Source organism: Panthera uncia (assembly GCF_023721935.1).
Source record: "Panthera uncia isolate 11264 chromosome A1 unlocalized genomic scaffold, Puncia_PCG_1.0 HiC_scaffold_16, whole genome shotgun sequence".
Classification (NCBI taxonomy): domain Eukaryota; kingdom Metazoa; phylum Chordata; class Mammalia; order Carnivora; family Felidae; genus Panthera; species Panthera uncia.
The window spans coordinates 21693069-21708221 of record NW_026057576.1 but is presented as its reverse complement, the minus strand read 5'-3'; the positions used below and the strand labels follow the sequence as shown (position 1 = coordinate 21708221).

The following is a 15153-nucleotide window of genomic DNA, read 5'->3' as shown; positions in this document are numbered from 1 at the left end:
TTTTTGCATTTACATTCATCAGGGATATTGGCCTATAATTTTGTTGTCATGTGGTATCCTTGTCTGGTTTTGGTGTCAGGGTAATGCTGGCCTTGTAAAATGTGTTTGGAAGTGTTATTTCTTCTATTTTTTGGAAGGGTGTGAGAAGTTTTGGTATTCTTTTTTGGATGTTTGATAAAATTCACCTGTGAAGCTGTCTGGATCTTGACTTTTGTTTCTTGATTATTACTTTTGTTTCTTGATTGATCAGGTTTTATGTTTCTTCATGGTTCAGATTTGGTAGTTTGTATGTTTCTAAGAAGTTTTCTTTTTCTTTTAGGTTTTCCAGTTGTTGGTGTATAATTGTTCTTAGTAGTTACTTATGATCCTTTGTATTTTCATGGTATCAGTTTTGTAATGTCTTTGAGGCTCTTTTTTGATGGATGGAGGGGCTACCAAATCTCTTCTTTAACATAGCAGCAGAAAATTTAGATAGTAGGGTTTTTTATTTGTGCTTTAGTGTTTTTTGGTTACTAACATCCTAAAATGAAATTGTTTATGCTCCTTTTATTTTCAGTAGTTGTGTTTACCTAGTTTTTATGGAAGTATTTCCATAGTGTAAATAATCGAAAGTGAAAAGTTGTATATTATAGGACAGACATGTTAATTATGATTGAATAGTATCCTCAACATTGACTTAAGTTTTTCTTCTTTAAAGAACTGCACAGTGAATCCAAAGGAAAGTATCCTGAAAAGAGTGAAGGATATTGGATGCATCTTTAAAGAGAAATTTGCTAAAGCTGTGGGACAGGGATGTATGGAAATTGGATCACAGGTAACTTGAGTTCATTTCGATTGGTGTCACTATAATAGAAATAATTTCAAATATAATGTCTTTCCAAATTGTGAAAATATTACAACAATATTTGTCTTATATTGGTAGATTCTGTATCTTACCTGCCTGTGTATGCTGCTGCTTATGGAAAATTTTATAAGAAAATGCCCCTTACACTATTATAGAAACTAAAAGTAAACATGTAGAAGTTTTTACACAAATTGTAGAAATTTTTTAAAAAATCAGTAGAAAAAATTAAAATCTTTGATACTATTAAATTTTTGGTGTATAGTCTTTGGCTTATACATATATGAATATTCGTGAATGCATATACTTCTCTGAATGGGATCATATTATACCTGCTATTTATCGGTGGTAGTGATATCATTTTACTACTATTATTATTTCAGAATATCTAAAACCAGTACACTGGGTAAAGATATGGGCTCTGAATCAGAACCCTGGGTTTATATCTGGTTCTGCCATTTATGAACTGCCATTAAACTTCTTTGAGATTTGGGTTTCTGTATTTGCTCTGCTTCATTGTGTGGAAATAGTGAGGTAACATAAAAATATGTTTGAAAACTATAATCTGTATACATTTATTTCAGCGTAGTGAGGTTATATTTGGATGCTAATAGTGTTTTAAATAATTGTATTTATAAGTATTTTTGGTTATATATGAAATTTATGCTTATAATTTGAATGAAGGAATATGGTTTGTGTGTGTATATCTAAAATTTTGTTATTCTTTGAACTAATAGGAACTATTTATTTGGTTAAAACTTTTTGCGGGTAACATCAGTTGGGTCAGATTATTGCCTTTTCCAGTTTTATGGACAGACTATTCTCAATCCTGGAGAGCTAATGTGAAAATACGTAACCTAGGCCACAAGAAGCATTACGTTAGTATATAAAAGAGTTAACCCTAGCACCATGTATATAGTGTGTGTGCGTGCGTGTGTGTGTGTGTGTGTGTGTGTGTATTGATTGATATGGACTGAAGTGGAAATGAAGGAAAACCAAGTACTGGACCTTCCCTCTTGATAATTTATTGGGAATTTAAGCATTTTATACTGAAGTCTTAAGTTTTAGACAAGCTAGTTTTTGTGGTGTCTTGGTATTCAGTTTCCTAAGAAGTATCAGAAATATGTTTCAAGAGAAAACTTCTTTAAAATTAATAATTATGATTTTTAAAGTAGTGGAATCTAATTTTTTTTCTTTCTAGAGATACAAACTTGGAGTCCGATTATATTACCGAGTAATGGAATCTATGCTTAAATCAGTAAGTTAAAAAGAACATAATGGAAAGAAAATTTAATGCTGACATAAAAAAGACATTAACTGAACATTTTTTATATCTGTTTTAGGAAGAAGAACGATTATCCATTCAAAATTTTAGGTAAATTCTTTAGTTTTAATAAAACAATTTCTTCTTTTTATAAAAGTAAATGTTTCAAAATCATTCTTTTTCTTTTCTTTAGTAAACTCCTGAATGACAACATCTTTCATATGTCTTTGTTGGCATGCGCTCTTGAGGTTGTAATGGCTACATATAGCAGTAAGTTAAATTTTAGTCAATAAACATTTTAGTTCAGTTTAAAGTTTAAAAAACTTACCTAAGGTGTGGTGGGTTTTTTTTGGGGGGGTGGAGTTAAGGGGATGATATGCATATGTTAAATCAGTATATACTGAAGAATATAAGTAGTCACCATAAATCATTTAAATGTGTTATCTTAATTATTTCAGGTCATCTTGGGAATAGTATTTCAGTAGGCTCTTATTCTGGGCTATCCTGAATCTAGGAAATGAACCTTTGAAATCCCTTTCAAGACAGGAGATTGTGAATTTCCAAGGAGTACAAAAAGTAGCATTTCCCTATACGGAAACACTGCTATAGACTTTATGGCAGTGAGAGCAAAGATTCGAGCTATGGTTCACCAGATAAATGGAACAGAAGCCACTGATGGTGTTTTTTAAACGATACAATTTTAGACATGTATTGTTTTGCAAATAATATTGTAGATATTAAGAAGTCTTGTTTGTGAAAACAAAAGAAAATTTACCTAGGGTACAAATACGCAATAAAAGAGAAACTTAAAACTGCTCAACATATGTGGAAAACTGTGAATCCTCATTAATAACCAGAAATACACATTTAAAAGAGTTGCTGTTTTCTAACCAAATTAGCAAAATTTTAAAGAATCCTTCCCTCCCAACATCAGGGATTATTGAGGTTGTTAAAATGGATATGCTAATGCATTGCTGGTTAGATATTATACTCGTTCCTGATATAAGGGTAGGGTATTTAAATCTTTGAAAATCTGATAGAAGCATAAGCCCTCTATTTAGGAAAAACATGTGTAGACATACACCCAAAATTTAGAAGCCTATTTCTTTTGGGTCCTTGGACTCCACAATAAAAGTTTTGCTCTAGGAGCACCTGACTGGCTCAATCTGTACAGCACACAGCTCTCAATTTCATGGTCGTGAAATCAAGCCCCATGTTGGGCATGGAGGCTACTTAAAATAAATTAAACAAAATGAAAAACAAATCTGCTCTAAATAGAAATTTTTGTGTAGCTTTTCTGCTGTGTTTTTTTTGTTTGATAAAACCTTCCAAGCTAAAAATACATAATTCAAGGCTTAACATTTCATACCTAAGTTAAACTTTTTCTTTCATTTTTAGGAAGTACATCTCAGAATCTTGATACTGGAACAGATTTGTCCTTCCCATGGATTCTGAATGTACTTAATTTAAAAGCCTTTGATTTTTACAAAGTGATTGAAAGTTTTATCAAAGCAGAAGCCAACTTGACCAGAGAAATGATAAAACATTTAGAGCGATGTGAACATCGAATCATGGAATCCCTTGCATGGCTCTCTGTAAGTAACTAGCTAAAACAATTAAAAATATTGATAAGCAAATGGATAACAGTTATCTGTTAGAACTATTTGTTAAAATTTACCTGAAGAGCAAATGCAATTTAATGAACACTGTAATTCAGTGTATATCCCAAGAATCAAGTGGAATATTAGCATGGAGTTTTCTCTTTTACTTGGGCTCCCTAGACCATCCGCTACAATGATTTATTTAGGAATAGCTTTAATTAAAACATGGTACTTTAAAGCAAAGCAGAATAAAATATTTGAGCAGTATATTTAAAGATGGCATATTTGAAAATTTAAATGCTCTTAAATTCTAAAAAAAGGTAAAAATTAAGATTATGCTATTTAAATGATTTAAAAGTATAGTTTTCTGGTTGAATTTATTTGGATTTTTTTTGTTCTATCATTAAAGATAGTCCAAAACCCTATAGTATTGTTTGATTACAGTTATTGTTTATAGCATTGTAGGAGCACAAATCATATTCTCTAGGTATTTTATTTATAGCATATAAGCTATTGATAAGGCTTTTGTTTCATAAAGATGGCAATAGTAAGATACTTATTTGAATTTCTTCTGTGTTATGCTTTTTAAATCTCCATAGTTGGGTAATACTTTGTGACTCACCAGATTTGTAGATTAATATGGGGTTGGTTTCTTTTGAAAGTTTGTTCCATGCTAAGCATGTAACTTTTCATTTATGCTAGTATATAGAAATGGCAATGAAAACTTTGACTTTAGTTACACTAGAATTCTAATCTATACATGTAAGCCTTAGTTTAAATTTTTTGATGTTTTAAAAGTTTAATGGCTAAGAGATAACTTATGTCTTAGTGTTTTCTTGCATTGCTGTAGGGATAGAGTAGATAGAACAGGAGAGAAGTAAGCCAAGTAGATAGAAAGCTGTTGCATTGCTATAGTTGAATTTAGTAACCCCATTATACAGGAGCTTCCACTTTATAAGATCAGGAGTAGTTAGGAGAAATCTAGGTGATTTCTGAGGGATTAAATGAGAATGGCAAAAATGAATAAATAGGTAAAGAAATTAATAAAGAGTACTTTTCAGAGATTGATATGCCCTCTCCTTCTAGACATTGAAATCAAAACATTACTGTATCATATGAAAGTGACTGTTGTCATTTCTTTTAAAGAATTAGTTTTTTTTTTTTCCATCAGTACACGTCTGCAACATGCCTTGCATTGGGGTAGACATTGTGAAGATACAGAAAAGACATGGGCTCTGAAACTTATGGAGGAAGTAGTAGACATTTACTGTTTATAAATTGCTTGTGTTCAAGCCTGTTTAGTTCAGTTACTGGTGTTCTAGGATTCTAAACAATGTTCCTTTATTTTTGAGAAATTTTGGAGAAAAAGTGACATGCCCAAAGCCTAGAAAAGGGTATCATATATTAATACAATGATATGGAGGTCATAAGCCTCTAAATTTAAATTCTAAATGCAGTTGGTATTGCTAGGGGATGAAGTTATAGATGATTTTTATTGTCATATATTTTTAATATGTCAAATATTTAATATTTAATATGTCACATATTTTACTTCTAAAATGTTTACCTTTTTGATAAGGGAATAGGGTAACTGTGAAGATAAGTCACACTACACAAATAGAATACTCTGAATTTTTCCCATGAGAATAATTGACATTTTAGAGAAGGTACATACCATAGATATATCTCAGCTTTCGCAGATTGTTTTTTTTATATAACAAGTTTATAGTTTGATGAATTTTTCACAAATTGAGCACACCCATGTTGCCAACACCCAGATCAAGAGAGAAAACTTTAATAATTTTTTGATTCTGTATCATAATACAATTTTTTCATTAAACTGTAGATTCAAACAATGTTGTTTACCCAGGGAAACATCAAGTGAGGTACTACTTACTTTTCCTTCCAACAATTTAATGAAAGGAAGAACATCATTGGATTTTAATGGTTGCATGGGGAAAAGTCTTAGCATCTTTGCTACACAATCTTGAGATTTAATAAATCAAGAATAGAATAAGGAAAAAGCACACCTTTCTTTGTTTCAATACCAGAGAGTTTAACAGGTAATATATAAGTATAAAATGCTAAAAAGTCTATTGGAAAACTTAGTGAACTTTTGTTCTATGGAAATTTAAAGAAATTAGAGGCAATTTAGAACAAACCATACCTAAGAGTTAGATTAAATGACTTCCAGATGTTTAAGCCTTTTAAATCACTTAAGCAGTTTATAATGCCAGTAGATGATGAGGTGAGATTTGGATATCTTTCTTTTAGTGTATTCAAAATTCATCAGATTTCTCTCAATAAAATCTTTATAAACCAAAGTACATTGGGTATTTTATTTTCTAAGTGGTCTTTCTTTCTGGGGATATTGTGGACTCTTTCTGTTGATCTCCTTGCATTTCTAACTTCCTTAAGACTATTTCTCTGGCAGCAACTAGAGAAATCATTTTAAGATGCAAATCTCAGGGTGCCTGGGTGACTCAGTCTGTTAAGTTCTGACTTTTGATTTCAGCTCAGGTCATGATCTCATGGTCATGCAATCGAGCCCTGTGTTGGGCTCCATGCTGAGTGTGGAGCCTGGTTGGGATATTCTCTCTCTCTCTCTCTCTCTTCCTCCCTCTCCCTCCCTCCCTCCCCTTCCCTTTTTTTTCTCTCTCTCAGAAGAAATAAATAAACATAAAAAACCAAATCTCATAATGCTAACTAAACAAAAACCTTCTGTGAGGGATCTGTATATCTGGTAATGATGGAGGAAGAGACTACCATACGACTCCCCTCAAAAAAGCTATGAAACCTCTATGTAATCCAAAAAGCAACTGCCTGAAACCCCTGGACAGGAAGAGTAGACAGACTCTTTAGGCGTGAAGGGGACCCCTGAGCTGGGAAGGAAGCTTTTTAGGTGAGAAGTTATAATAAGATGGGGTGGGGCAGGGGGTGCCAGTGGGAAAACTGTAGGCTTTCAGGCCAGGGAAACTAGAAAACTGAAGCTGGGGAAACCTTGGCTACTGAATAGAATGGACAGATTTTGCAAAGGAAAGAGCCAGAGAAAGAGTGCCCAGATTCTGTCTACCCATATCTCTGTCTGAGACCTAAGTTATTGCAGTGTAATAGATTCAAAGCAGCTTAATGAAAGACAAAGGATCTGAAGTGAGACAGGTGCTAATGCCCAAATAAACAGTTTATAGTTCAAGTTCAGCAAAAATAATTGTCTGCTTAAAAACAAAACAGTACTCATTTGAGGGAAAAACGACAGAATCCAGAATCTTTACAACTTAACATTTATGACATCCAGGATACAACTTGAAAATTACCCAGCCTGTGAAGAGGGTCAAAGGAATCAGGTGGAGGTTTTTAAATTTTTTTCTTAATGTTTATGCATTTTTGAAAGACAGAGACCGAGCACAAGCAGGGGTGGGGCAGAGAGAAAGGGGGGCACAGAATCTGAAGCAGGCTCCAGGCTCTGAGCTGTCAGCACCAGAGACTGACGCGGGGCTTGAACTCATGAACTGCGAGATCATGACCTGAGCTGAAGTCAGATGCTCAACTGAGTCACCCAGGCACCCCGGATGCAAGTTTTTAGAATGGGAAATTTATTTAGGTCAACTCTTTGATCCCTCAAGGTTCTCTTTTGGAAGCTTTGTCTCCTTTTTTCTTGTATCAGCAGTTCAAAGTATGGTCTTACACTTCCTGGTATCCCTCAAACCATTTTAGGGAATCTGCAAGATAAAAAGTATTTTTATGTTGCTATTCAGATGTTACTTCTCTTTTTTACTCTGTTGACATTTATATCAGTGACGTAAGAGTGTTGGCACCTTTGTAGGTATTAGATCAGCATCCAACTGGCGAGTAGTCATTGTATTCTTCACCACCACAAACTCTCAATTAAAATACAGAACAGTCAGTTTTATTTAAGAATGTCATTGATGAACCAGTAAGAAGTATTAATTTTATTGAATCTCCATTTTCACGCACACATGGTTCAAAACAACTGACAATAAATATTGCCAATGGTGAATTTTGAGTTTTCAAGTGAAAATTAGAATTTTGTTAAGCTTGTATCCACTATAAGCATTCAGAGACTTCTGATGAAATCAGTGGTACATTAATAAATGTGACTTGATATCGTATAAGGAGATTTGTCAACATTTGTAAGATCTCCATAATTCAGTGAAGGGCAGAGAGAGAGGTAGAAAATCCCAAGCAGGTTCCATGCTGTCAGCATGGAGCCTGACTTGGGGCTTGATCTCACCAACTGTTAGATCATGACCTTAGCCAAAACCAAGAGTCGGACACTTAACTAACTGAACCACCTAGGTGCCCCAGACCAACAGATTTTAAGGTCTCAGAATATGAAAAGTTTATTTTTGTTTATTGATGTTGTTCCCCATTCCATATTGCAATTAACCTTTAAGGAACTATAGCTTGCCAAGTTTTAGGGTAGTATCAAAGAAATATATCCATTATTATCTGAAAACTGTATTAAAACACTCCTTTTTCCCACTACCTATTGTGTGAGGCCAGGTTTTCTTATGCAAGCAACCAGTACCTTGTTGTTAGTGCAACAAAGTAGATATAGAGACAGTTATGAGAATTCAGGTCTCTTCTAGGAAACCAGAGATTTACAAGATTATAAAACAGTGCCAGTGTGCTCACTAATTTTTTTTGAAAAATATGGCTATTTATGCTTAATATATAATGAGTTTATAAAATATTAACATATTATTTAACATATATTAACATACAATGGTTAATTTTGGTTCTTTAAGTCACATTCTTAGAAATTTTCTGTTTTGAATTAAACTTAATTTTAAAAATTACTAATACAGTAAATATTGAGAGATAAAGTCCACATGAACAAAGTTTTTTGCGTCTTGAATAATCCTGAGTAATTTTAAGCATGTAAAAGTGTTATGAGTCCAAAATGTTTGAGAATGTCTCCCTTGTATTCTCTTCTCCATTCAGACTTTTCTTTTACTATAACTCACACAACCACGTTTGTTTCTGCCTATCCCTGAGTCTTTATTCACTTCATAGGCCCAATTTAAAATACTTTCCCTGCCTTTTTATTTACCGGAGTTTTAGTTCTACTTCCACTTTGTTTTTCATGATCATCCTAGTCTGTAGTCATTCTTCCTCCTTTACAGCCTTACAGTGTCTATTTATACTACTTATTAGTCATTTATAAACTTTGTATCTTATTACCTGTGCATGTCTCATGTTAATTGTGTTACCGTATATAAAGCACTCAGAACAGTATCTGACATCATATTATGCATGTGCAATTTAATAAGTGGGAGTGAAGGATAGAGAGGGGTCAACTAATGATGAAATGTAGGTAGTGTCTTTCACTAAGATACCTGGGATTGGATGAAATTTCCTTGGAAAGATGAATTTCATTTAATTATGTTGAGTTTGAAGTGATTGTAGGTCATTCAAGTAGATGTGTCCAGTAGCAGTTGGTTATGTATGTCTGGAGCTTAGGAAAGAAATCTAAGCTAGGAATATGAACCTGAGAGCTGCTGACACATATATAATAACAACAGTTTCTACCCTTTATTGACAGTTCATCTTGTGCTAGGCACTGTGATGAGTAGTTCTTTTATTTTTTTAATGTTTATGTTGTGAGAGAGAGCATGTGCGCACAGGCATGTGAGGGGGAGGGGCAAAGAGAGAGAATCCCAAGCAGGCTCCACACTGATGGTGCAGAGCCAGACACGGGCTCAAACCCACGAACTGTGTGATCATGATTTGAGCCTAAACCAAGAGTTCGACACTCAACCAACTGAGCCACCCAGATGCCCTGTGAGTAGTTCTTTTAATATTTAATTTTTATGATGATTTTTGATGTAGTATTCTAAATGAATAAATTCTTAGAAAACTTCAATAACTTGTCCTAGACCACACAAGTTAAATGCAAAGCTGTGGTTTGAATGCAAGTCTCTCTGGCTCTGAAGCTGTTAATCTGTATGTTTTTACCAAGTAACTAAAGTTTGGAGAATGGATAAGATCACCTAAAGAGAAAATGTAGTACAGCAGTTCCTTCTTATCCACAGAGGATATGTTCCAAGACCCCCAGTGGATGCCTGAAACCATGAATAGTATTATGTATTGTTTTTCCTATACATATATACCTGTGATAAAGTTAATTTAGTATTAGTAGGCATAGTAAGAGATTAACAACAACAAAAAATAAAATAGAACAATTGTAACAATATACTCTAAAATTTGTGTGGTCTGTCTCAAAGTATTTTATTGTATTATAGTCACCCTTATTCTTGTGATGATGTGAGATGATAAAATGCCTATGTGATGGAAGTGAGGTGAATTTAGGCTCCTACTGACTGTCCGATCATACCCTACAAGGAGAATCTTCTGCTTCTATGCTGCAGTTGACTGGGTAATTGAAACCATAGAAAGCAAAACTGCAGTTGAGGGGGACTGCTGTCTAAGAAGAGAAGGTGGCTAAAGATAGAATCCTGAGGCTATCTGACATTTAAGAGCTAGACAGAAAAGAGAAGCCTACAAAAGAGATTGAAATAGAACAGCTAGAGAGATAAGAGGAAAATCAGAAGTGGTGTCATAAAGAGAAAGACATTACAAGGTCTGAGTCAGTGGTTGCTGTTTCAGATACTATAGGAGCAGCCAGTAAGAACTGAAAAGTATTCATTCGTTTGGGCAACAAGGCCACTGGTGATGGTAGCAAGGACTGTTAATAGAAGTGGTAGAGGCAGGAGTAGGTTGCAGTGGAATTTTGAAGAGATGTGAATGAGAGAAGAAGTGGAGACAGTGATTGTAGATAACTTTTATGAGAGTCTTGTCTGTGAAGGGAAATAAAGATACAGCTGCCAAGTGTGTGAGGTGGAGGGAAGATTATTTTTCAAGATGGGAAAGGTAGGATTAAATGTTGATGGAATAGAGTCACTAGGAGTGTTCTGAAGTTGCTGGATGACACATTAGTGGGTTAAAACACCCGTTTTATTTTGCTCATGATTCTGTGGGTCAGGGATTTAGGAAGAGTTTGACTGGGCAGTTCATTCCTGACGGTGTGGTATCAGGGGCAAGATCCACCTCCACGTGCTTCTTAACTCACAAGTCTGGCGCCTGGCTGCCCCTCATACATGGTCACCTTTTCTTTCCTCCCTTCTATTTTCCCTACTCCAGGTGGCATCTCACAGCATTTTGGTTTTAGGGTAGTCATTTGTCTTACATAGCAGCTGGCTTCCAAGAAGCTTCTGAAAGAACTGTAGCTGAAAGCTGTATTCTGTTGGTGAGAGGAATCACAGGTCCTGTCCAGATTCAAGGGGCTCCCTTGAATAGGTGTCATGTCTTGTTTGAAGAGAGGCAGGGTGGACATCTGGGTGGCTCAGTCAGTTAAACATCTGACCGGCTCAGGTCATGATCTCATGGTTCATGGGTTCAAGCCCCATGTCAGGCTCTGTGCTGGAAGCTCAGAGCCTGGAACCTGCTTCAGATTCTGTGTCTCCCTCTCTCTCTCTCTCTCTCTGCCTCTCCCTCTCTCTCTCTCTCTCTCTGTCTCCCTCTCTCTCAAAAATAAATACTAAAAAAAAAATTAAAAGGGAAGCAAGGTGGGATGGCAAATATCGTGTGGCAAAATGGAAAGAACTGAAGCAGTTACCAGTAAGGTTGGTATGTGGGTGCCATGGCAGAAAATGAGGAAGTTTCCATTTGATGGCTTTATTTTTATATATAAAATAGAGCTGAGTAGTTTGCTGAGGATGAGTTGATAGAGGGCAGAAGGGAGTCCAAAGTAGTATAGTCAGAAGTTTGAGGAGAGTGCATACAATTTGAAATTGTTGCTGAGGAGAATAATAGAACTGAGTGATGAAAGATAAGAGGATTACCTAGCAGCACTGAAGGAAATTTTGAAGGTAGAAATTTTAAATTTGTAGTGCCACCCCAACTCTTTGTGGTGGCATGATTTTTTCCAGCACCACCTAGCAACTAGATGTAGGATTAGAAAAGACCAACAGCTAGATTGACCCAGGATATTAGGGTTTGCCAACACAGATGTGGTAGACTGATAATGGGGCAAATAAAGTGAGGAAGTTGGTCAGTGATTAAAGTGGTAAGTTTAGTAGTTTCAGTTGCATAGAAGAGATAGGAGGCTGATGGAGAAAGTGGAGGTTTTAAGAAACCTCTTTTAATGAAATTTAATAGAAAGAGATTTCAACTTCATATTCCAGAGCTAGAACATTTCTGCATAGTTTACTGTATTCTAAGAAATAAACTTAGGAATGCATAAATGAGTTGGAATGCACATGAACACCACTGGAAATGAGGTGGTCAAGGAACCAAGAGGCTGAGTGAACAGTGAAGTCACCCAGGACATGTGTTAGGACGAGTGTGGACTAGGGACCAAAGTCTTCAATACTTGAAGGAAGTGACCTTGAGATAAGAGGTTCTAGGAGAGGCAGAGGGTTAGAGAGTTCCGAAAAATTAAAAGCCCCTGTCTTAATTTTTAAATAATCTCTTTAACAAAACCTAGTTTATTGTCTTACATATAGAATTTAGGTGCATAAACAATTAGAATTATAATGTCTTCTTGATGAATCTACACCTTAATTATTATGAGATGACCCCTTTTATCACTGGTAATATTCTTTGCTCTGAAAACTGCTTTGTCTGATATTAGTAAAACCACTCCAGCTTTCTTTTCATTAATACAAGCTTGGCATATTTATCCCATCCTTTTACTTTTAACCTATTTGTGTCTTTATACTTAAAGTAGATTTCTTATAGGCAATGTGTACAGTTGAATTGACTCTTGAACAGAAGACTTTGAAATGAATGGGTCCACTTATACCCAGATGTTTTTCTGTACATATAGTGCACTATTATAGATACTGTATTTTCCTTTCTGTATAATTTTCCTAATAACATTTTTTCTAGCTTGCTTCATTGTAAGAATACGGTATATAATGTATATAGCATATAAGATATGAGTTGATTGACTGTTTATCTTATCCATAAGGCCACTGGTCAACTATTGTCTTTTCGAATCGTCATTCTGACAGGTGTAAGGTGATAGCTCATTGTAGTTTTGATTTGCATTTCCCTGATGAATACTGGTTGAGCATGTTTTCATGTATCTGTTGGTTCTATGTCTTCTTTGGAAAAATGTCTATTCAAATCATCTACCCATTTTTGATTCATATTTTTTTTTTAGTGTTGAGTTGTATGTATTTTGAATATTTATGTATTTTGAATATTAACTCCTTGAGTATGTCATTTGCACATATCTTCTCCCATTCACCAGCCTGCCCTTTTGTATTGATGATTATTTTCTTCCCTGTGCAGAAACTTTTTATTTTCATGCAGTCATAACAGTTTATTTTAGCTTTTGTTTTCCTTGCCTTAGGAAACATAGCCACAAAAATGTTGCAATGGCCACTATCAGAGAAATTACTGCCTTTATTTTCTTCTCAGAGTTTTATGGTTTCAGGTCTTATATTTAGGTCTTATATTTAGAAGATAGTTTATTTGAGCTTTTTCTTGTTTCTTAAGGTAGGTCTGTGTGTGCTTTGGTTTCATTTTCTTCATGTTTCACTTGCTTAAAGTTGTTGGATATGTGGACTTTATAGGTTTCATCAAATTTGGAAATTTTTATCTATTATTATCTTAAAATATTTTAGTTGACTCCTCCCACCCCTCCCTTCAGGGATTCCAGTCATAAATATATTAGGTGACTTGAAGTTGTCTCACAGCTCACTGATCTTCTATTTTGTTCTTGTTTTTGTTTGTTTGTTTTTTCCCCCAGGTGTTTTGTTGTTCATTTTAGATAGTTTCTATAGCTATATCTTCAAGTTCATTAATTTTTTCTTCTGAATGTCTAATCTGCCATTCCATCTATTGCACTTTTAATCTCAGACACTGTATTTATCATCTTGAGGTTTTATTTGAATCTTTTTTTATGTCTTATAAACTCTCTTTAATGTAATGGGGAAAAACATGTTTGGGCTTTCTTTGATTTTCTTGATCATGTAGAATATAGTTAGAATAACTTTTAAAGTCCCTGCCTACATATTCTAGCATCTCTGTATTTTAGGTCAGTTTCTATTGACTGATACTTCTCCTTTTTAATATTTCCCTGCTTTTCTTTGTCTGCTTTGTAATTTCTTATCAGATACCAGACTTTGTGAGCTTTACCTTATGGAGTCCTAGATACTTTCATACTCCTTTCACTGTGCTTGAATTGTGTTTTGGTACACAGTTTAGTTTCTTGAAAATAATTTGACCCTTTTCAAGGCTTTTGTTATTGTTGTTTTTAGACAAAGCCAGAGCAGTCTTTAATTTATGACTAATCTGTAACACCCTTCTGAGTACTCTACCTCATGTTCCATGTATTAAATAGGTTTTTCCACTTTGGGTGGTAGAAATCAGAATTCTTCCTGGACCTGTGTCAGCTTCAGGAATGGTTCTGCTTTTCCCACTGGCTTTTTCTTTGGCTTCAGTAGTTTGTATGCACTGACGGGTTCTCCTCTGAAGAAGACTTGAGACTAACCCTCTGCAGATCTCTGGAGCTCTCTCTTTGCACCTCTTTCCTTTCTGTATAACTCTCCCTTCTCTGGTATTCTGCCCAGCTAATTTTAGCTACTTTGGCTTCCTTGAATTCTCAGTTCTGATTCAGAACTGAATCTTCAGTTCTGTGAGAGGGACCTTTGGGTTTTATTTCAGTGTCTTCTCCTTGTGTTGTAGCCTGGGAATTCTCTCCATGCAGTAAACTGAGGCAGCGGTCAGGCTTACCATTTGTTTTCTTTCTCTCTGGGATTACTGTCCTTTGCTGCCTATTGTTCAGTGTCAGAAAACAATTGTTTCATTTATGTAGTTCAATTTTGGAGTTGTTGAAGACAAGTCCTATTTGTTACTTCGTCATCATGACTGAAAGAGTTATGCGTAGTATTTACTGATAACATTTTTACAAATATGCCTGCTTAAAGAATATTTAGGATACCCTAAATATTTTATTTCTGTTTTCCTATATTAAATACATCATATCTTCTGAATAATACTGCTATGAAGGGGTACTTATATGGAGATCATAGAAGTTCATAGAAGTACTAGTTATTAGCTATTGTTTTACTTTTAATAAGTCCCAAGAAAGTTAAGTATCCTTTAATTGTTGTTAAATATAGCTGACTCATTACAATGGATTCTGTGGTACTACTTTTCTTTAGTCACCAAACATTAGTGGATTTCTTCCTTCAGTTACACAACTTTTACATAAGAAAAAACTTAAAGTATTTCTTTTTTTATTATTTTTCCAAACTTTAAATGAAAGCCTGTTTTACATAGCAGTATAGTTATAATGAATGGCTTATATTTTTAGAGTTCCAATTTGATAACAAACTTACAAACAAATTTTTAAGCTTCTTTTGAACTGCCAAACTTGACAGGAAGTGAACACAAAAGGCAGAAAAGCCTGT

General features: G+C 34.7%; 1 protein-coding gene across 6 annotated transcripts in view; it reads left to right on the top strand.

The window, feature by feature from the left end:
• The window catches only part of RB1 (RB transcriptional corepressor 1), a 191534-nt gene that overhangs the window by 102372 nt on the left and 74009 nt on the right, over window positions 1-15153 (top strand). For all 6 annotated transcript variants that reach the window (XM_049646925.1, XM_049646924.1, XM_049646923.1 and 3 more), the window contains 5 exons: window positions 698-814; window positions 2043-2099; window positions 2185-2216; window positions 2299-2375; window positions 3504-3700. In XM_049646925.1, coding sequence (XP_049502882.1) covers window positions 698-814; window positions 2043-2099; window positions 2185-2216; window positions 2299-2375; window positions 3504-3700 — 480 coding nt within the window. The remainder of the gene's footprint in view (window positions 1-697; window positions 815-2042; window positions 2100-2184; window positions 2217-2298; window positions 2376-3503; window positions 3701-15153) is intronic.